Here is a 22,843-nt window from a genome sequence, read left to right as displayed (position 1 = left end):
GGCCTGGCCCGCCACCGAGACGCACTTGTCACCGTGAGCAGGCAGGAGCCCACAACAGTGCTGATTTGTCACCCGTCTTCCACTCTGCCTTCCAGTGAGTCAGCTCGGAGCTGGAAAGAAGCCGTTGTGCTCCCATCTAACGAGCAGCAGAACCTGCGGGCAAAAGGCCTCCCGGGTTCTTAGGTTTATCTTGGGCCATGTGGGGGGAGCCAAAAACCGGAGTTGAGCACAGGACAACTGTTCAGAAAAAAGTCTGAACAGACCAACTGGTCCGTGAAACCAAAAAGTGTTTCCTTTTTATCAAAGAACAGAAATTGGGTTTTATAATTACACAGTTTTCACTGCCCTGGGTGCACGTTTGGCTAGGGAATGTGAGCAGACTAGCTGCCATCCCCACGATGCCTTAGCCTTTGTTGGTTTCCCGGTCTTCTTTCCCAGGATACTGTGAGCTTTGAAAAACACTAAGCATCTGAATTTATGTTAGAATGTAATACCATGGCTGATTATCCCTTGTGTTATTAATAAATGTCTTGCAACAATAAACAAAAAAGAAAAATTCTTGGGGCGCCTGGGTGGCTCAGTGCGTTGAGCATCTGCCTTTGGCTCAGGTCATGATCCCGGGGTCCTGGGATTGAGCCCCGCATCGGGCTCCCTGCTCAGTCCCTCCCCCCACGCCTGTTCTCTCTTGTGTGCACTCTGTCAATAAATACATAAAACAAACAAATAAATAAAATCTTTTAAAAAAAAAGGAAAATTCTTTCACTTAGCAGCAAAACAAAAACCTGCCATTTAGCTGACAGACCATACACACCAAGTTCTTTCTAGGGCTTTGAGCCATATCTTGGGTGGAATTTCCAGGGAAGGTGTGGGCCGGTACTTAGCCATCATTTGGAGAAGTTTGCTTCTGGACGCTTCCATCCCTTGAAGCAGCAGGTGGGTGCGTGGGGGAGGCCCCATGCCCCTACATGCAGCCGGGAAGGAACGGGGCCGACGGGCACTTCTTCCTTTCCGGGGACACAGGGTCGGATCGCTGTTGCTGATGACAGTGAAGACGTTTCCTGACGTACAGAAAGCACCTTCTCTGGCTCCCTCCACAGACGCTGAAATTACTAGGCAGGCTACGGACTGCGGTGCTCACCGACGAGGGCCGAGGGGCACGCGGCAGCCGGGCAAGCGTCCGGGCGTGAGAGTGGGGACGATGGTTTCCAGGTTGAGCCGGGTCTTTCCCGTGTGCGGTGTCAGTGGTGTGAGCAGACGACGACTGTGCTGCCCGCAGTCCAGAGGCGACCGAGCGTGCTGTGCGGACAAGAGGCAGGCCCGCGACACCTTCTGAACCTCAGTGTCCCCCTCACGCCCCAAGCGCCCAGCTGGTCCGGCACACACCTCCCTGTTCCGAGGTCCAGGGGACAGCTGGGCCATACGTGAGAGGGGGCATGGTGGGTGCCTGGGAGCAGGCGTTCCAGAGAAGGACCGGCTGAGCCGGAAGCCCACGTCCAACACTTACTGTGACCCGGAGCAGGTGACTTCCCCTCTCTGGGCCTCCCTGCCCTTCTTTGGCACCGTGGGAAATCCTTGAACGGATAAATGAGAAATAACCACCATCATGTCAGGGGCTGTCAGTCCATAAAAACGTCATGACCTCTCCCCTGTCTGGAAGTCCCGTGCCATAAACCTACAGCAGGAAAAGGATCTTGCCCTAGGGCCTCCTGAGGGAGGACCGCCTGGCCAGCACCTTGATTTGGGTCAGTGAGATCCACCTTCGCCTTCTGGCCTCAGAACCGTAAGAGAATCAGTTTGGGTTGTAAGCCACTACGTTTGTGGAAATGTGTTACCGCAGCAAAGGAAACATGCAACAGCCTTGGCGCACACTCAAGCCGGTCTCCTAATGGCACCGTGGGGCACCAAGGCCCACGTTCCAGGCCCTTCAAGAGCCTCCCCTTTGGGAGCGTCTTCAAGGGCTAGTGCTCCCCCCATCCATTACAGAGGACCGCTGACCATACAGGGACTGGCTGGCACCTGGGGAGCAGAGAAGGTGAAATGTCCCAGGGGAAGCTTCTGGGAAGGGCCTCAAGTTTATAAGCGTTTCGGGGTGCAGGCAGCACCCATCCCTGTCTTTAAAGCTACAGGTGAAGCTTTCTGCTGGGGATCATTTCGGTTCCTGGCCACCTCCCCCCACTCCCCTTTCCTCAAATTGGCCTCTGCTTTCTGGCCGTACAGGGAGGCCCCGGACACGTCACACAGATACGGATGGATGCTTGAAAGTTCCAATGCCTGTGGCCGGCTGCCTCCTTACAGAACGTGAAGGAGCCTGGGCAAGGGGTGCACATTCCCCACAAACCCCCAGACCTCCCACGACATCCACCTGAGTGATGTGGACGCCAGGGGAATAAATACGACACAGCACCTGTGCTTTGCACGGTCACTTTGAAGAGGCAGCAATCCGGACATCCTGAGTCCCGAGCCCGCCGCGTCTTAATGAACTGTGGGTGCTGATCAGGGCCCCCCTTGCCACAACTGTTAGAGATTCTGTTCCCCCAGCAGCCCTGGCCCGGCTGGCCCGGCCCCGGCTTCGTTTGGGTCTCTCTTCCCCCACGCTCTGCGCTCCCTGGGTCCCTCCTCCCCTCTTCCCTCCGAGGCCTGGTGTGGAGCCGAAGCTGCTGCCCAACTCCTCTCTGGTTTGGGCCTTTCTGGAGCGGCTACTAGATGCCAGGGCTCTGGGGAGAACCGGACATTCTGGAAGCAGGCGCGCTTGGGAGTCTCATGGTTGAGCGTGGCCCGAGGAGCGAGTCAGAGACACAGAGCCTCGGGCCGACCTCGAGCCCTGGAGTCAGCGTCTGCATCTGCCCACAGGGCCCGAGGCTGCACACTGGATTTTAGGGCTGGGGTTAGGGCCAGCTCCGAATCCCCCGCCCAGCACAGGCTTCTAGAAGGTCCGGCAGCACCAGCTCTTGGATTCCTGCTCTAGGGCAGATGACGCATCTTCAACCAGAACTCTAACCGTGACAACTTCTCCTGTGGTCCCTAAAACAACCGCACACGAGAAGCGGTCTACGTATGTGTGAGCGCTATGGGTTCAGGGCCGTCCCCCCGACCCCCAGCACATCCCTCTCTGCATGGGGGCGGCAGGGAGCCTGAGGCACGACCGCTGACATCATCCTGACTCATGAACTGTGCTCTTGAAGTTGCTCACGGTGACACGGGACGGCATGGTCACGCCCCAGCGAGAGGAAGACATTGGTGTTCTTTGCCTGATTTTAAAAAAGCAGCTAGCAGCATGTCTCCCCCTAAGCAGGCTCCTAGGGGGCTGTGGGGGGCTGTGGGGGGCTGCTGGGCGCCTAGCTAACATGCTAGCAGCACCATGTTGCCAACCGACCCACAGCTGTTCTTTGTCCTCCAGCTGGTTATAAATGGGAAGTGGGTTGGGATGTTACCAGGATACAAAATACCAACATTTCCCAGATTGCTTAACACAAATATGTCAATTCTGGGGGTCTGTTTCTCTTCAACCATTCTTCACTAAATTCTAAGTCTTCCTGGGGTTGCAAAGTGTTCCTCCCGTAGACAAGGGAATGACGCAGCAGCTCTGACCCCCTCCAGCCTGGGCACGCGTGGGGCCTGCAGGGACGGTGGCCCGGGGTGCTTCCCCGCCCACCCAGGAAGCTCATCAGAGTCCAAATCTTTACTGAGTTTAGGAAACTAAACGATTTTTGATTGTTATTCATTTGGCAGCAAACCCCAACCTTGAACAGACATGAGGCTGCTTAAGATCCTTACATTATGGAAGTTTATGGAAGTGTGAAGAATCCTCCTCAGTTTGCCGCAGAAAGATACATGTGTTTGATTAGCAGGCACTGTTCCATGTGGCCCCATGGTACCCAGGATGGAAACGTTACCTTTCTAAAATCTGAAAAATTCGGATCGCTGAAACATGTACTGAAGCTTTAGGCTTTGGACAGATTTTGGATTTGAATATCACCCCATGTGATTTTTTTTTCTAATAGGATTTATTTTTTTAGAGCCGTTTTGGGCTCACAGCAAAATTGAACAGAAAGCACAGAGTTCTCATACGTTAGTAGGTGAGATTTTTGATGTCCTAAAAATCCTCTGTGCTCTACCTATTCATCCCCCACAACTCCTGACACCACTGATCCTTTTACTGTCTCCACAGAGAGACATTCTTTTCCAGAAGCTCGTATAGCTAGAATCCTGCAGTACGCATCTTTTCAGATCAGCTTCTTTCTCTTAGCAATATGCATTTAAGATTGCTCTGTGTCTTTTCATGGCTTGACAGCTCGTTTCTTTTTAGCACCCAATGACATTCCATTGTCTGGATGGGCCACCATTTGATATATCCATCCCCATGCTGAAGGACAACTTGGTTGCTTCCAACGTTTTTTGGCAATTATGAATAAAAGCTGCTATAAACATCTGTGTGCAGGTTTTTGTGTGGACACAGGTTCGCCGTGTGATTTTGCTTTTTAAGATTTTATTTATTTATTTATTTGAGGGAGACACAGAGAGAGCACCAGTAGGGGTAGGGGCGGAGGGAGAGGGACAAACAGACCCTGCGCTGAGCAGGGAGTCCAATGCGGGTCTCGATCCCAGGACCCCGATATCATGACCTGAGCCGAAGGCCCACATTTAACGACCGAGCCACCCAGGCGCCCCCACCATGTGATTTTTAAAGCTGCAGGATGAGCAGATGTTCAGGGTGCATCTGAGAGACTCTAAAACACCATGTGTTTTGAACATCAGTGACTCCATCACTTCAAGGGAGTGGGGGTCCCGTAGCCCACCTCCCTGCATTCAAGTTACTCCGCACTTGTGTTGAGTTTACCAAAAAGTTATCCTCTGTGGCTTGCTTTTAAGCTTTGTTAAGTGGGCTGAGACCAGCCTTTGGTTTAGGCTAATTTGGTGCCACGCCTGAGGCCACACCCTTCCGAGGACCCTACTCGTGGCCCGTCGGCGCCCTTTATTCTGGCCGGCGGGAACACACACTATTCCTGGGCCCCTTGAGCTTGGAGGATTGCTCTACCCGCTCCTCTCTGGGGACCCTTTCCTCACCTTAATGGCCTCCTGCCCACACCAGTGGCTAATCAGCACCCAGCTACACAATGAGAGCCGCCCTCCTCTACACACTCTGCCCCCCAAGTTCTGGCCTCCCCGGCACCCCCCGCTCCAAACTCTCTCAAACCAGAGTCACCAGGTTCTGGGTCCTCCTGTGCCAGGGCCTGGCCACTGTCCACACAGGGCTCAGTTTCCCCTCTCTCTCTGGGATCCACCACTGTTCTTGTCCAGGGTCCACACGCGCCGTTTCCAACCCTGGCCTGGTTCAGTTGTTCAAGGTGGGAGAGTAATTCAGGTCGGGGTTACTGCACCAAGCTGGGTTCCTTAACCATCAAATCACACCTCAAAGATTAAGAGTACATTTCAGTTCCACATCAGTGAGAGCTGAGACAAGGTGAGAATCGCGGATGATCTGAGACTCCGTGTGAAAGTGAGAACGAAGGCTGAGCGGAGCACGGAGGCACTTCGGAAGCCGCGGGTGGGGAGCGCCGGACCAGTCTCTGCGGCCATCCAGCACGGCGCCCAGCGGCCAGTCGAGGGAGGCGGGCGGGGCCGGGGTGTCCGCACAGGGCAGGGACAGTGTGTCTCCCTCGGAGCTGCTGACCCTGAGACAGGAGGAAGACACGGGCAGGGAGAGGCCGGCTTTCTCCCACAGCAGGGAGCTTTCGTCTGGGCTGTCTGGCGGCCGAGGAGGAGGGAGTCTCTCTTACATATCAGGATGCCAGGCACTGAGAAAATCAACGGTGCCTTCAGAGAAGAATGCCCCTGAAAACCTGGCTTAAGAGGCTACCATTCGCTCAACATCTGCAGTCCGTCACTCTCTCGAGCCCTGGAACATGAACTTGAGCGGGAAGGTCTCCGCAAACCGTGGCAGGGTCACGTCTGTCTGTTACTGCGCCGCCAGGGCTGCTGCTGGCCTTAAGGCAGGGCAAGGCCGAGCACCCCACGTCCTGCGGCCCCGAGCTGCCCACCAGGAGAGGCCTGAGGACCCAGGGGCTGCCCTTTCCACATGCACTTATGTGGCTGAGCGGCTCTCAGAGGGCAACTCCATGTAGTAGTTCCAGGGAGCTGCAAAGAATTCCTGGTCAAGACTCCCAACAGGAGATCGAGGTGCGTATCTAAAGCAGCTCCAAGTTCTACGTCCTTCTCTTCCTCCTGGACACCAAGCCAGACCACTTCCCAGCCCCTCTGGGGCTGAGCTCCGGACACGGGAGTGTGTGGAAGTGTGGTGTGCTCCCCCACACGGGGCCACCACCCACTGGTGTGGCCCTTCATGTGCTTTTCCTTTCCCAGTTGGCTGCTGCAGAGGGGGAGACCAAATGGTGGCCCCCAGAAGGTCTGCCCACATCCGAAGCCCCGGAACCTGTGCCTGGTGCCCAGTGACCTTACTTGGCAAAGGGACCTTCGTGTTCACAATGAAGTTTGGGATCTCATGATGAGATCTTCCCGGATTAAGCAGGTGGATCCTAAATCCAAGGACAGGGTTCTTGAAAGGGAAGAGCAGAAGGCCATGGGAAGAGAGAGGCAGAGACTGAGTTGTGCTAACGTGAGCCGAGGTGGGAAAGGTAAGGAGGACTGTGTGGTAGAGCCCTCAGAGGCGGGACCCCGCTGACACCTGCATTTGGACTTCTGCCTTCAGAACTATAACAGAATTCTGTTGTTTTAAGCCACCACACGTGATAATTTGTTACAACGGGCACAGGGAACCCACACAGGAAGTCACCCTCAGGGAATGTGGAGGCCACAGGATGGAGGTGGCGACTGGCGGGCAGCCGGGGTCTCCGAATGACGGCTGGGACCCCCCCCCCCCGCCACTGACTCGTGCAAGGCCTCCCGGGCATATGTCCCACTGGCCAAAGGGACGTCTCTTGTGCTGAGACGGCTTTTTGACTCTTACGTTCTAAAGTAAAAAATAATTCTAGTTTTAGTGTAAAAAGGTATTGCTTTGTCCTTCAACTTTGCTCAGTTATGATTCTTCAAGGCAAAGCTAACTAACAACACACAGTAAATGACGGAGACATTCTGGGGAAGCCAGGGATAAGCGTTCTGGAACTTTCTGCTTTTTACTAAAGATTGTTTCTTCAGCCTAGAAATCGGTATCAGGACCCCAAGTGTGTAGCTATGAGCCCAGAACGTGGGGTTACTGAACCCAGGCTGAGCCTGGGGCCCCAATCCTGGAATATTAGCTTCTCTGTTCCGATGCTCGTATTAGGGAGGGAGAAGTACCCCAGCGGTGAACAAACTGGACTCTGGAACTATCTTGCCTGGATTTAAATTCTGCTTGTTAAGTTATCTTAACTCCTTGATTTCTGTTTCCTCGTCTGCATTATGGGGATAATGTGGAATTGGAAGGGCTAAATGCGTTGTATCCCTGTCAACCACGTTTTGAAACAGATGAGAAAGGCGAAGCAGCCAGGCAGAGGGGACACACTGAGGCTAGAGTTGGCTAGCGCTGGGCCACTGAGCAGATGGTCGGCAGGGAGGCAGATCGCGGCAGCCTGGCAGGGATGGGAGGTTGGCCGTGGTGGGAGGTTGGCGTGACCCACAAGGGCGTAAGTTTACACGCAGAGACGAGTGCAGGGCCGGCCACCGTGGCGGCTGACACAGGTCCCATGGAGCTGCAGGCTTGCCTGCTGGCACAGGGGTGGCAGGCCCCCCGCTGGATCTCCTTCGGCTCCCAGGAATCCTGGGCCGGCGGCGTGTGCAGCTTCGAGAAAGCACAACTTCTGCAGGCCCCCCTCACGGAACTTGGGGTCTGGGGGCAGCAAGAGACAAACGTGGGTGCCGGTTTATCTCCACTGGTCAGCCTTGCTCTCTCTCACTCCCCATCCAGCTTGCCTTCCCGACCGCCCCCTGTGGCCTGCGGGCCCAGCGCGGTGCAGAGAGGCAGCGGCCCGTGTAGACAGCTAAGCCAGCTCCCGCGGCCGTGCGAGGCCCCACCCTGATGCCAAGGCCCCTCTGCTCTCTCACCCACCGGGCTGTGTCCGACCGCTCTCCCTATCCCGCCCGCTCCGAGCCCGCTCCGAGCCCGCTCCAGCCAGGGCAGGGTGGGCGCTCACGGCTAAGGCCAGCACGCGCAGACGCAGGCCCCGCACACAGGGGGAGCCACAGGGCTGCGAGCGCTGGGGGACGCGCGGCCTGGAGCTCCGGCTGCCCTCGCTGCTGGTCCTGCTGCTTTTACTGGGGTTCCTCTCATGCCCCCTACTTCTCAAGCTCTGCCTCGTCACTGCACTAAAGACAAAAAAGTTCCAGCTAGCTCGCAGACCTGCTTTCTTAATTAATTGCCTCTTACCCTCTTCCTTTCTCTCCCTGGGGCCAACCTTTGAACAAAGGAGATGCTGAGATGGCAAGGAATCTCGAGCTAGAGGGAAAAGCGCGCCCACCTTTGCGGGGTGGTCCTACCTCTTCCGGACACCCCTGCAGCCTCTCCCTCCCGGCCCCGCGGCCTTGTCACTCCCCACCCCTGCAGGAGATCTCCATGGGCAGGCCCCGCCTCTGAGCGCTGGGGAGGCAGGTGCCCTCGAGGACACACGCCCCACAGGGCACGGGGGAGGAACACCACTTAACCTGCGCTCGATTCACAAATAAAAACCGCATGTGCTTGTGGCAGACATGTCTTTTATTCGGGAAATACGTCTTGCCTCCTGGTTCCAGCTCCGCCGGGAGCGATGCTGTGACCGGAAGCACTCTCGCTGAACACCCAGTGGGAGAACGGAGGAGCACCCCCCCGCCCCCGCCTCTCTCAGAGTGTCCCCTGCGCACGGTCATGGCCACGGCCCCGGTAGGGGAAGGCGAGCCCTCTGGCGTGGTCACCCCTGCAGGCGCGCGCTTCCCACTGTGGGGCCAGGGGGGCCTACTTTCCGTAGCCACACATCTCTATTTACTCTCATCATATTGTAGAAACCAGCTCTTCCACGCTAAGATTTACAATAAAAATAAAATAATTTGCTCTGTAAACTATAGTAGAAAGTTTCAAGTGTCTTAAAAACGATCTTCCGTACAACGGAAAAAGGCTTCTGTGTTCTGTTCTGGGTGACAGGCGACCCAAGTGGGCATAGAGAAGCTGCATTGGCGTGTTGCTGGAGACACGGCGGAAGCACTTCTGGAACACGGAGACTTGGAAAGAGGACAGAGCCACTTTCTTCCCCTCGGGCTCGACGTCCAACTCTCCTCCCACCGCGGGCTCTTCCAAGATGCTCAGGGCTGTTCTGCTGTTGCCTGGTCCTTGGCGGCGGCGACCAGCTCTGCGAGGGCAGGGAAGCTCTTTATGTCCTTTGTTGCCAGGCCCATCTTTTGTATCTGCAAAGGCCACGAGAGCGAATAAAGGCCCCTCGGTTTCAGCTGAATGCGAACAAAAGACCCTTATAAAGGATACTCAGAATATCCACCCCCAGCCTCTATGAACCCAGAAAAAGGGTGCTCCCCAAAGACTGGCAGAGAATTTTTCCCTTCACAGCAAAGGACTGACTCATGGTCAAGCTTCACTTTTGGGGATTAAACATTTAGCATTCTAAGGAGCCGGAATGTTCATTTATCTCAGTCCGTCACACCAGGCTCTTACCAGCATAAGAGCCTCTTTTGTGGGCTGCAAAAGAAAACTCACACAAAAAGAAGAATAAAGTGGACTACTTTTTAAGTGGAAAGTTTTCAAAAAAGCATTGGCCTGAGCTCTTCATTTCTTCACACGCCACCAACAACCTTTTCGCAGAACCTGATGAATTGCAGACACTGTGGCAGAGTGAGCACTGTGGATTACTGCGGTAACCGAGTCATAGCATACCGTGTCCCTGCTCTCGTTAACAACAGCAAGAAACACCACACACACACGCACAGGAAAATCTGGACAAATCTACACCAAGTATGTTGCATCTGCTGGCACGCTGCCGCTCATTCTGGGGACAGTGCCATTTCTATTTGTCCCCATGCTGCTAGCCCCCCCAACCCCTCCCCTTCTTTCTTTGGCTTCTTTGTTCTTCATTTTGCTATAACAAACTGTCTTGCTTATAAAAAGACTCTAAGTTTCTCTTGTGAAATAAAGAAACAGGGCAATGGGCTTCTGCCAGAATATATCTCTAAATTCGCCTCAAAGCAGCAAAATGTGGATCTCCAGTGATGACCCTGATACGCACGCGTCCTCAGTGAGCTAGGAAGCCAAGCATCTCCTGACGGAGATTGCAGGATCTCACTTCTTTTCCTCTAGCAAAAGACCTTCCTGGAGGACCTGTGCTACACAGCGAACCTAAACAGTTTAGAAAGCCAGCTTCTCAAGGACGAGGAGTTTCACGATCCTTGAGCAAGTCACCGCAGTGTGAATAGAGGCCTTGCACAGAACCCGTATCTGCCTCCTCAGTGACATTATGTTCAGTAATACCCATCCATCCGCTGTGACTCTAAAACCTGTGTTTGATGGAAAACAGAAAACTCAGCCAGGGAAGCAAAGAAGTCAGGCTCAGACGATTTCTCGAGGGCCACACCGAGAAATCCATGGGCTGATGTTTTCTAGTTATTCTAACCACCCGATTACGTCTTGGGCACTTTCCAGGCAGTGGACAAACAGGACACCATCTCCATCTGTGAGCTCACACTCGAGTGGGCCTTGTGAACACGAGCGCCCGAGCCAAGCAGAGGTTGTCGGACCTCAGCTGTCAATTTTTAGTATTTGGTTATGCACCTCCTTTTCCTTCGGGTATTCTGGGCCCTGACCCACTCTTCCAGCCCCAGGAGTGGATAGCCCCCGCCCCCTCAGCAGCACACGTGGGCTCAGGTGAGCCACCAAGAGACCGCTGGGCCCGCAGAACTCTCGTCAGATGCACCAGGCTGATGATGGCTCAGGGCTTACCTGCTCTCCCAAGTACTCCACATCCAAGGCCAACTGCAGCCTGATTTTGTCATCATCGCTCATGCCGCCGCCACTGGGACCGACGGGGTTGGCAGGACTGCTTTTCCTGGCTTGCTTCAGCCTTTTCAGGCTCTCCTCCATTTTCCTCACCGAGCTCAGAACGTCTGACACGGTTTCGTAATACCTGGGGCATGAGACACACTCACTGGTGAGACCGAGGTGTTTGTGTATATCCCCAAACAGATGAACTGGCTTTGTAGACCAAAACAAGAGACTTTTAAGACAAAAATTCGTTCCAAAAAAAAAAAAAAAAACCAGCCACGGTAATTATATCAATGTTTCTTAAGACTGAAAATAAGTTTTTTTTTTTTTTAATTTATTTCTGACAGAGAGCAAGCACAAGCAGGGGGAGGGGCAGAGGGAGAGGGAGAAGCAGGCTTCCCGCTGAGCAGGGAGCCCGATGTGGGACTCGATCCAGGACCTGGGGATCACGACCTGAGCCGAAGGCAGGTACTTAACTGACTGAGCCACCCAGGAGCCCCCAAAGGGCGGGTCTTGACTCTCTAGCACTGCATTCCCTCAGAACTGAAGAAATATGTACGTGGACTTTGTGTACAATTTTACTCCCGAACACTAAGAGGAAACTGTGAGCCAAATGGCCTTTCCTACTTGAAGGGTGAGCATCTGGAGCTCATTCCCCAAGTGCAAGTAACAGATTCATTTATAGTCAGTTCTAGGAACAGTTCATCTTTTAAAGAATGGAAGTATTCAAATTTTTAAATAAAACTAACTACCTTCACAATATTCTCAATAAAATTTGCAAATTATAAATGAGTTGCATTTCAAAACTTTGTTTACAAACTGGTTACTTGGCACTTGGAATGTATTTGCCCACAAAAGCAATATTGTAACTCATTGTTATGGTCTAAATTAACCCACAAATGTCACTTAATTCAGAAGCAACTGAAATAAATCAAATACTATTGCAAAATAATTAAACAAAATTCAATAATAAAATTGAATAATATACTTTTGACATAACTCAATGCTGGCATTTGGGCAAGAGTTGATTAAATGAGAAACAAGGAGACACTGAACCATAGGGATGTTGAAGACCTCCTTATATTTTCAAGGGCTGCAGGGTTTTAGACATGGAACATTTATCCGTTGTAATGCTACTTCAGAATGTATGTTTTCTCTTCTAGACTGCAGTGGCCTCACCAGTATAAGCCTTTGATTACGTGGCGTGATCAGAGCCATTTCGGTCACAACTGAGGAGAGAAAGGATCTTCAAAGAAAAAGTAAGCCTGGACTTGCAGAAAGAGGCCTGCAGGAGGCACATCACGGACAGCAAAGCCCGGGTGTGCCCAGGGAGGTGCAGGACCAGTGTGAGCCCCGGGGAAGCCGGGAAGCGGTCTAGGTGGAGGCAGGCGGCTCGACGTGCTCTGGGTGCAGGGCAAGTGCAACGACCACAGCTCAACCATCAACACAGATGGAAGGACTGAGTGCCTATGCCCGACTCGTCCAGCGACACACTGATTTGACAGGCTCACCACCTCGTCCACATGCAACCCTCCGGTGGCCTCAGTGGTCTCTGACTCAGGGCTTTTCTGAGAACGCCTGGAATAGCCTACTTCTCAGGTACTTACTTATGAGTGCTCTCAGAAAGTGCGCCTTCTAGCCACTGCTGAATTATTGCCGGTTTGAGCTTATCCTTGTGCCCACTCTGAAGTTGGTAAAATGGCTTCAGAGCACTGTCCACATAAGAGGAGGCTGTTGTTGGCACCTCCTGGAATAATGACGGGGGTTAAAAGAAACAAACAGAAAAGAACAGAGTAAGTTACTCAAACTTCAAAGAGATGCTACTGATGTACTGGTTTTGGGAGACAGGTACAAACTCCCTCCCTCCCCAAAAGCGCTAATGTCGTCTACAGAAAGATACCTGGAGAACAGGAGGGGGTCAAGTGGAGTAAAGCAAGGGAAAATCATGTTTACAGCCAGAGACGGAGAGAGAAAAGAACAAGCACTGAAGTATGCACCCGGGCGGACGAGGGTTGGAGGAGAGCTGTGTTCTAGACTGTGCATTTCTAACGAGCTCCCACCAGGTGATGCTAAAGCTGCAGGTCGACAGACCGAGAAGCAAGGATCTAGGGTGAGTAATTTGGCTTTCCCTAGTTTTAGTTTCTTCATCTGCAAACAAGGACACTGGCATTCACTTTACAGAAGAACAAATGAGAGTATCTGACCCACAAGCACCTGGTAAATATATTAACATCGTATTGAACAGACAGGGAAAGTTGGTAGCTTACTAAAAGAAAATTAATGTATTTGGGAATATAAAATAGGTCTCTCTCTCCCACTTTGAAGTGGGAGTTTCAAGGCAGACCAGAAAGAGAAAATCAGGAGACAAAGTACTCTTGCTGGAAGCAGCAATCCTATTGCACACCCCAGATTTTAAAAGGAGAAGAATAACCCCAAAGGAGATTTGCTCCAGCTCAGTTCAGCCCTCACTGCCTCCAGAACGCCAAGTCGGACGGGAAGGGGAACACAAACAGGACAAGACGCCCACGCTTCGCACACACAGAGGCTGCCCTAAACCAGGGACGTGTGCAGGAGCTCCAGGGCCACTCCAAAACAGCACAACGTCTTAGGAAATTTTCATAGTTCTTGAAAACAACTTTAGTAGTAAACTGCCTAACATCCAACTCTACAATTGTGAAAAAAGAAAATTCGATGGAAAATTAAGTGACACGTAGCAAGAAGGAAACGAGCATATAAATGCCTGAAAACAAGAGTTCAGGAGGGGAAACTAAACCACTGGTCAAAACGACGCCCCCAAATCGCCATTCTCTGAAGTGTGACAACAGGAGAATTCGACTTTGAACCCCAGTGTGCGTGCACGCTTTTCCATCTCATAAATGCTTTCCATATTCTTCATGCAGCTTTTTAGCAAGTTAAAGAACAGGAGAAAGCAGGTGCTTGCTAGGACAATATGAAGGGAACAAGGTAAATTCAATTTTTTTCAAATATAAGATACAAAGACCAAAAGAGTATAGGAGTTAAAGATATTTTATTAAAATGCTTTCTTTTGAAACAATTATCTTTCCTTAAGGCCAAAGGAATCCAGACATGTCTACACTGTCTGAGTCCAATTCCCAAAGCAGCTGACCAGAACCATCCACCCGTGGGGTCCCCTTCTCACAAATAAAGATTCTTTGGATGAGGCCGATTAGGTCTGCCTCAGGTTATCCCTGGGAACCTCTCTCTGGGTCTTGCTCAACCACTCCCTCCCTCAGTGGCTTTCCTACTATATATTTCCCCACCTCAAAATTTTTTTCAGTGAGTGGTGCTGACCTTATTGGTTCTTCGGTAAAGCCTAGGGACCTCCAGGGCACTTTTCAGGTAACTGAAGCAAGACTCACTTAAGTCTTGAATGATCCTGTTACTCAAAGCGGGAACACAGGCTGCCAGAGACGTCTGGGAGTCCTCCAGGGCTGCTGTTGAGACATAAAGATTGAATGTAACCACTTACTCAGGCCCAGATGTGAATCTTAATTTAGACAGTGTCATAGTATTTAGAGTGTACGACAATAAATCAAATCAAATCATTAGAATTAAACAAAATATCTCATTCAGAGAAGTTAAAATCTCAGAACAGAATATATAAACAACCAAGGATTTACAACTAAAGAAGAAAAGGGTAAATATATCCTACAGTCTCTAAAGTTTTATTTTAAATTATTTCTTACCCAAAGATTTGCTGAGTCTAAAGATTCATTTTTACCTGAGACAGAAGAAAAATTCTTAAAGCCAATCATTTCAAGTTTTGGCTTGATTGTTTCCAAGAGTTCTGGAAGCTGAAATAAATATGCACTTTATATATTCAGTTACTTTTTATAAATCAAAGGAAGAGGCAATTCTGTTTGCATCTATAAACTCTAAAATACTGTTAATGAATGATGAAACTAAACTCAGAACTTTCTGTCATTTTCATCAGAAGAAAGTAAAACTCCTAACGCTTTTAACAGTAACAGAAGCCGAAAACCCGGGAAACAGCAAGTGCACGGCTATTAACAGGCCCAGGGAATATGCAAACCATTACCAAAACAAGCTTACAATGAAGACCATGTTTTTGCTCAAAACATATATTTGTTCAAGCACCATAATATTTATATGGCAGGAAAGCAGAATTATGTCCCAGAGCATTCAAACACAAATTAGGCCCACAAAGCTCTCTTAATTAATGAGAAAGGCCCCAAACATGGACCCCTATCCGGGAAAAACAGAGGGAGAAGTTTTAACAGTTGAGCACTTTCAAAGTACGGCTGACGAAGTATGTGGTCCAGCGGGGTGGAGACAATCAAGCTGCAACCCGTTAGCGATCACGCCGCACGGAGTACGCGGAGCTAGCAAACCGTGGAGCGTGGCTCGCTCGGGGCTCGTGACAGCGCCACTGGAAAGGAGGCAGAGGCCCCAGGTTCACACAGTCCGTGACCCGACTGGTAAGCAAGGAGGAAGAGAGCCCACCTGTAGCAGGGGATGTTGGAGAGACACCTCGGAGGGCAGATGAACACGTTCCCTCGAGGTACCCTTGGGCCCCATGACTCTAAGCCCCACGAGGCCAAATGGCATCAGATCTTTGTACACACTGCTTTCTGTGGCGACACTGAAGCGAGCCCCTGGGACTCTCCCGGGACACAGGCCTACCTGCTCCTGAAGCTTGTCCAGGTCTGCGACCACATATACAAGTTGCGTACTGGAAATGGAGGCCACAGGCTTTGTTTCCGAAGGGGCACTTCCTTGGTCTTCACCATTTCCTTGGGTAACTGAAGGGTCTTTGCTACCAGTTACCGAAGGCTTTTTAATATCCTTGGCACTTTCATTAGAGATGGGCCTGAGTAAAAGCTGAAAAACCATTTCAATGATTATTTTTCCACGAGCAGTATCTCCGAGCTTTTGTTTTTGTGGGTCGAGAACTCACCTAAAGTGCTAGCAATCTACAAAGTACTCACTCCTACCGATGGAAGCACAACAAGGGCAAACAAGGTCAAGCTACAGTCCCGCATGTATTTATCCTCCGTAAGCCTGTGTCTAACTTCCGGTGATAAAAAGTAACTGGCAAAAATAAAATAGGCCCCTAAACTGAACGAAAATGAACTTCTGGAACATCACAATTAAAAAAAAAATTCATTAACTCTATTAGGTAAATCATTTACCAAGTGTGCTTGGTAACTTTATCATTATAATTAGTAAGGATTAAAAAAATCAAAATCTAAGCCTCATTATGCTTCAAATAATACAAATGAAAAGTGTTACTTGCATCATGTATTGTTACAAGGGAAAAACCAGAGAGCAGTACCCTGGCATCAAGAAAAAAATGGAATAATGAATGTTCAAGGCAAAATAATTTATTAGAGACGTAAGAATTACTGGCTGGTAAGAATGCATCAGGCAGCCAACTCAGACCTAACTGAAGAAATCTCACCAACGCCAGAACCGACTGCACAGTGGTCTGCAGAAAGAGCTTGATGGGCACGGTGGTCTGCTAAGACCCTTCTGAGCAAAGGAAGGCAAACGGGAAAAAGAAAACTAGCTTCCACTGAGCTCCCAGCATCTGCCAGACATTTTTGCCAACAATGTGTGGGTCAACAAAAATCTCTTTATTCCTCACAACCACATATAGAAGCTGTTTTCCCATTTTACAGATGAAGAATTTGGGACTCCTAGGGCTAATTTTCCCAAGGTCAGAAAACAGAAAAGTGGCAGAACCTCAGTTTGATTCTGACTAAAGCCTGCACTCCTTCCATTAGAACACTCGGCAACACGACCACATGCTCATCTTCTACTCCAGCTAGGACTGTATTCCTTCCCACACGAGGCTTCTTCGCGTTGTCCCTCTGAGAGCCAACACACGCCTGCGCCGCTTTTCATACTCGTCACACACAATGAACCAGCTGCATGTCTGTCTGTCACCTGAGACTGTCCAGGAGGCAGGGCCTCTCTGAGACCGAGATGCTGGGGTGGGGCCTGCCTGCGAGCTCAGCACTGAGCTGTACGAACGCTTTATGCACAGTACCTAATAAATCTTCGTAGGCATGTAGACATTCAATATATTCAACTACCTGACAAGGACAAAGAGTAGGATATTTTGAAATGAAAGAAAGGTTAACTAATTTTCCTACCTTTTAATCTCGACGATCGCATGAGTTTTTTAAACTTCCAAATACGATTAAAATGCGTGTATTTTTATTTCTACGCCTTTTCATTAAAATGAGCACCTTTGTTTTAATTTGGAGGCACCTCAAAGATTCTGGCTTTGAGGAGGGAAAACGAGCTCGCTTTCCCACAAGACGAAGTGCTGAGTATGGGCCTGTAGACAGCCGTAAAGGCGAAGAGGGAAAAGGAAACAACCGCTGGCTACGAACTGGAGAAACGCGCCCACTGTCGTCCTCCAGATTAACCTCTCGTGACAACAGGGCCTCGTAAAATTTTAGCACGTTTAGCGCCGGGTGTCGGGCATTCCCGACAGCTTGATTCCAGAGGAACGGCGCGGCCAGCCCTCACCTCGCCGACGAACACGGAGTACCGAGCCAGGACCTGCAGCGTGAGCCTCCACAGACGATGCACCAGCACCGGCGAGAACATCTCGTCTGACCAGCACCTCTGCAGGCTGCCCCACGTCCTGTGAGAAGCCAAGAGGCAAAACGAACTGCCAGCTGGAAGAGGAAACGGACACGGAGAGAACCGCAGGCAACTCAAGGCTCAATTCCAGTATTTTCGACGTGTAATTCAAGAGTGAAGAAAGTGGCCATAGTCCAGCCAGGCTACCACATCTTCCGCAGCAATGCGTTTTCTAATTTTACACAATTCCCCCTCCCAGGTGTTTGATAATTATTAAACACAGACAGCATTCAGAAATCATCTGTTAATAGGTATTTTATACCACATCAATAAACGCAAGCAGGGAGTGGCGGACACTTGCGAGGGTTTCGACTTTGGTTTTGAATTTGTCCTGTTTCATTTGTCTGCTCTTCTGTTCCTCTACCTGAACACACTATTTATATACAGGGAGTCAATTACATATGACCATGTTTGGCAAAGACAGGTGAAGACCAACTTTGAGGCTAAAACCGCGCCGTCCATGCTGACTTAGCCACCCAGAAACGAGCAGAAGTCTCACCGGGCAGCCTAGAGATCTATGTGGCTACAGAAACAGCTGTACAGTATGTGAGTGGCCACCAGGAATGACTACATGACACGAGATTAATGAGGCTGTTGAGGAAAGCAAGCATGCCTGGAACCCACCAACCACTGTCACCGGCTCACTATCCCAGGATGGAGGCCAAGGGCTCTGGAGGCCTGGGGCAGGAACCCCAGCTGTGAATCATCCCCCAGGCGGGAAGGGCCATCCTGATGCTTTACCTCTGCCTGGGATGAAAGCAGATGGAAGCCAGTTTGCTACACAAAGAGCTGATCACCAGGGGCTAATCCCCTTGCCATGTTATATTCAGAAACAAAAATAAGGTCTGTTTCCTATATTCTTAAAGCGTTTTTTTTTGTTGTTGTTGTTGTTGTTTTGTTGTTGTTTTGAATTTTATTTTAGGGACGCCTGGGTGGCTCAGTCGGTTAAGAATCTGCCTTCAGCTCAGGTCAAGATCCTGGGGTCCTGGGATTGAGTCCCAAGTCGGGCTCCTTGCTCAGCAGGGAGCCTGCTTCGCCCTCTCTCTCTGCCTCTCCCCCTGCTTGTGCTCACTCTGTCCCTCTCTCTGACAAATAAATAAATAAAATATTTAAAAAAATTTTTTTATTTTAATTCCAGTGTAGTTAACGTAGGGTTGTACTTGTTTCAGGAGTACAATACAGTGATTCAACAACTCTGTACATTACTCAGTGCTCATCATGGTAAGTGTACTCTTAATCCCCATCACCGATTTCCCTCTTCCCCACTCCCCTCTGTGACCATGAGTTTGCTGTCTATGGTTAAGAGTCTTTCTCGGTTTGTCTCTTTTGTTCCCTTTGCTCGCCTGTTTTGTTTCTTAAATTCCACATGAGTGAAATCATATGGTATCTGTCTTTCTCTGACTGACTGAAATCACTTAGCGTAATACTCTCTAGGTCCATCCAGGTCCTTGCAAATGGCAAGATTTCCTTCTTTTTTACTGCTGCAACAACATCCCATTATTTTTACCACGTCTACAAAGAAAGAAGCTCTATAAACAAAAAAATCTGATTTCTTTTAGCCTCTTTAAAATAAGAGAGAGGTTGCATTAGGTCTTTAAGGTCTAACCTACTGTATGACAGGACAAGGTGCAAGTACCCTCAGAATGGGACGGTCTAGGTAGACTGGCTGAGCTTCAGTCACTCCGTGAGTGACATCCTGCCATTGATCACTTTCAGGAAGTTACCTGGAGCATCCTCCAGTACATCTGTAAGTGCTGCTTCTAAGGATCCTGCGATTTCTCTGAATCTGAGGCAAAAACAAGAGCACAGGTTAGGGTTTATGCAGCTGCTAGATGCCCTTCCCGACCTGTTCTCTCTCCTTCCTGAGGACCAGGGACTTCCTCCACCGGCTTGTCCCTCAGTCTGACGCTCTTAGCAATGCCCAACCAGCCCTGGAATGCCTATTCTCCCAAACATTTTTTTTTAACTGAACAAGGAATACATTTCTCTTGATTCAGGCGCTATTATGGAGGGTTTCTCTGTTATTTGCATCTGATTGGGAGTTTTTCAAACTAAACAAACTGCCCATTAAGCCGCCATCAAGAAGCCACGCCCAGCAAGTCCCACCTGCCTGTCCTCGTGCCGTCGTCCCCTTGCGGCCACGAGACTGTGGGTATCTCCACTCCGTCTCCATTCGTGCTATCACAGCAGAATAAGCGTCCCCAAACTAAGGAACAGGGAGGCTGTATTCTGTATCTTTGTTTGCAAGCTTGAGAAAAGCCACCGCGGGGAGCCAGTTAGCACGACGCCGGCCAGCCGCTCATGCTCCGCGGCACCTGCCCTGCTTCCGGTCAGTTCTCCTGCGTCTCAGCTGGCCCGCCGGCCACCGCGACCTCCCGTCCCCGACTCCTGTTTTAATAACTGATGCGGGCACATGTTTAGGACTTTGTGACAGTGAAGTGTGTATTTTTTGAACTAGCTGCTCAGGTAGCACTCTGGTTCCTGGCTGTGTACCTCCCCCCGCCCCCGTCGTACCTTTCCCAGCACGCTCCTGTCACCTGCCAGTTCCCTTACAGCAATCAACCCTGACACATGCTCAGGACTGATTCACCTAACTGGGCGGTTTGGTTTGTTTATAGTACACGTGTGCTTTTTAAAAGCAGTTCAGAGACGGAGCTGAAGGAAACTGAAGGGTGAAAAGAACAGCACGTCGACGGAGAGCCAGCAGCTGTGCCCTCCACGAGTGTGACACGGCCAAGGGCCAAAGACCCTGAGGCCGCCCTGCACCGCTGGAGCTGGCCAGTTCCTGCAGCTTCCTGGAGGCTAGCGGAAGGAACCCTTGCTCCCACTGCCCAGGGAAGCCTGCAGAAGGCTCGTCTCCCCGAGCTGCCGATGAGAGGCACGGAGCGGGGAACATGTGACAGGCAGAAAGGTGGGGTCAGAGAAGGGAGCCCAGGAGGCGAGCCCGAGAATGGCAGCTAAAGGGGGCGGTGTGACCCTGCGCCCAGTGAAGAGAAGGGGGAAGGAGTGCTCTGCAGCGGGGAGAGCACAGCGGCCCCAGGTCTCAGCCTCAGGCCCCTCACATCACTTTTTCCAAAATCTATACAAAATACAGAGTAAGCTCTGATGGGGAAAAGGCCTGAGAGCTAACCCGGCACTGAGTATGGCTGGGAAAACCCGGAAGCCAGCTCCACGGCCCCGAGTAAGGAAATGGTTGCATAACGTGTGGCACATTCATTCTAGAACGTGGTATGGAAAGAAGTCGGCTTGAAGCTACACAGCAATAAGAGCAAATATAATTTAGTAGTAAGAAAAGACAAGAGGACACAAAATTATGTGTACACTCATGCTAACAACGAGAATGCACACGTGAGAAGGTCCCAGAACCAAACGCAGCAGGACCCCTGGCATCTCGCTGCCTTCAAACAGCCCTTTGCCTGTGCGACCAAGTCGGAAGACCCGTGAAAGTACAACCGCCCAGGTCACTTGACAGACTTGTGCCTCCCCAGCCAGGAGCCCAGCACCAGCCCCTCGCGCAGCTTTGCTGGGCAGCTAACTTCCAGGATTGAAGGCACAGGTTACAGTTTTTTTTGCAAAACAGCAAAAAGTTGACGGTGACTTTGGTGAAACTTGAGAAGCCGTGCTGTAGGTAGCACGCGGACCTGTGATGCCATTCTGCTCTTACCAGGATGATTGTAACAAGGGCAAACCCCAAATAAAATGTTTCTAAATTCTTAAATTTGGGTTTGGGGAGGGTCTCTGGACATATTCCTCCATGCATGCTACAGGTCTGCAAGCATCCAAAAAGTGCTTATATAAAATCGATGCAGCAATGAGACACCCCCTCTGCTCAGCAGGATCAGAAATGTTGCAGGCCGCATCTCTATACATCTCTACTTTGTGTACACGCACACTTGAGGGCAAAGGAAAGTGTGTCAATGCTGTAGAGACTCTACATCATTAAGGAGGAGATACACTGTGTTCAGCGTGTACCAAATATAGTATATGCCATGAACGTTCTGGGAGTATGTAATGTTCTAGAAAGATTTCAATTAAAAAGGATCTACAACTTCGCCTCTGGCATTTAAGGGGCTAACACCAGTTTTTAGGTAGCCACTGGCTCATGACAATTTGACACGATTTGGGTATTTTCATTTATTTTCTTCCTATGAGAAACTAAGTCCTAAAGCTACTTTGCAATACACCTTTAAGAACGAGTGAAATGCAAGACCCAGCAGGGGATCAGGAACAGTATGGGGGTACAAGTGTGCTCCCAGAAGGTGCTGGCTGGGAGTGCTACCTTTTTTCCTAAGATGATGGGGATGTAGGCCTATAGTCAGACCAGGAGCATAAACCTGTTCCCAAGAGTGCAATATGAATATTTCTCCCTATAAACATGTCAAAGCATACCACCCCACTGGCTTTTAGCTTCCTTTAAGTGACCCTGAAGTGAATCAGAGAACAATACAACTCTGACCCTAGTCATGTTTGTGGAACTTTCTGTCATCCCTCAGAGTAAACAATTCGATACCTGGTAAAAATCAACAGAACAGTCCTACAAAGTATTACTTGAATTTATTTTTAAAATGGAAAAACAAACCTATCGAATACAAGCTCCACATTTCATAACGCAAACGTCATTTTTAAAAATTTCACAAGTTTTAAGTAAGACAGTTTACAAAGAAAAGTTAACCAATCCCTTTGAATGCTTAATGTTAAAATCTGGTGAAGGTACAAAATCTTTTAGGGAACTGGCTGACTTTCAATGTAGTTTCAGCTCAGTTGCCAGCCCCGTGAGAACCAACCGAAGGCAGGCTGTGCTGTTGCTGTGGGTCCCGGCCTGGATCTGCCCCGAGCTTGGCCGAAACAGCCCCCGGATCTCCAGGAGGTGGGATGACAGTGCCAGAGCGACACGTGTGGGGTCACGGGATTTGGGGGAACTACCAGAAAGAGAGTTTGGAGGCCGTAGCCAGGACGATGTGATGTGATGTACTGGGCGTCTAAAGCAATCTAACTTAAAACACGGCCTACAGAAGAAATGGTACAATGCAGACATCTCTTCTCTACTGCGCTCTTCTACTGTGACATAATGCTGCACTATTTTAAATTCTGCCCCTGAATCAAAAGGGCTTCTTACCCTGGCTTGATCTTGATTATCCTGTAACAACTACTTCCAGTGTGGTCCATGAATACCTTAGATGAACAAATCCTTAAATTTCCTACTCAGAGACAAGCTACGTAGTAATGTGACCTTGGCAAATTAAGCATAAAACACAG

At 50.2% G+C, this 22,843-nt stretch overlaps 1 protein-coding gene across 2 annotated transcripts in view; it reads right to left on the bottom strand.

The window, feature by feature from the left end:
* Positions 1-8,668: 8,668 nt before the first annotated feature.
* The window catches only part of COG2 (component of oligomeric golgi complex 2), a 57,598-nt gene continuing 43,423 nt past the window's right edge, over positions 8,669-22,843 (bottom strand). The window contains exons 11-18 of one of the 2 annotated variants that reach the window (XM_028104499.2): positions 19,312-19,373; positions 17,471-17,622; positions 15,614-15,811; positions 14,691-14,763; positions 14,261-14,403; positions 12,556-12,695; positions 10,907-11,090; positions 8,669-9,366 (exon numbers count right to left, since the gene is read on the bottom strand). In XM_028104499.2, the coding sequence (XP_027960300.2) occupies positions 9,265-9,366; positions 10,907-11,090; positions 12,556-12,695; positions 14,261-14,403; positions 14,691-14,763; positions 15,614-15,811; positions 17,471-17,622; positions 19,312-19,373 (1,054 nt within the window). In that variant the 3' untranslated portion in view covers positions 8,669-9,264. The remainder of the gene's footprint in view (positions 9,367-10,906; positions 11,091-12,555; positions 12,696-14,260; positions 14,404-14,690; positions 14,764-15,613; positions 15,812-17,470; positions 17,623-19,311; positions 19,374-22,843) is intronic. The other variant, XM_028104500.2, reaches the window with a different exon arrangement.

The sequence above is a fragment of the Eumetopias jubatus genome, unplaced genomic scaffold (genome assembly GCF_037043125.1).
Source record: "Eumetopias jubatus isolate StellerSeaLion01/CBP00866 unplaced genomic scaffold, mEumJub1_p1.0 scaffold_17, whole genome shotgun sequence".
Taxonomy (NCBI): domain Eukaryota; kingdom Metazoa; phylum Chordata; class Mammalia; order Carnivora; family Otariidae; genus Eumetopias; species Eumetopias jubatus.
The sequence above is the reverse complement of the archived record's forward strand: the minus strand, read 5'-3'. Positions and strand labels throughout refer to the sequence as shown.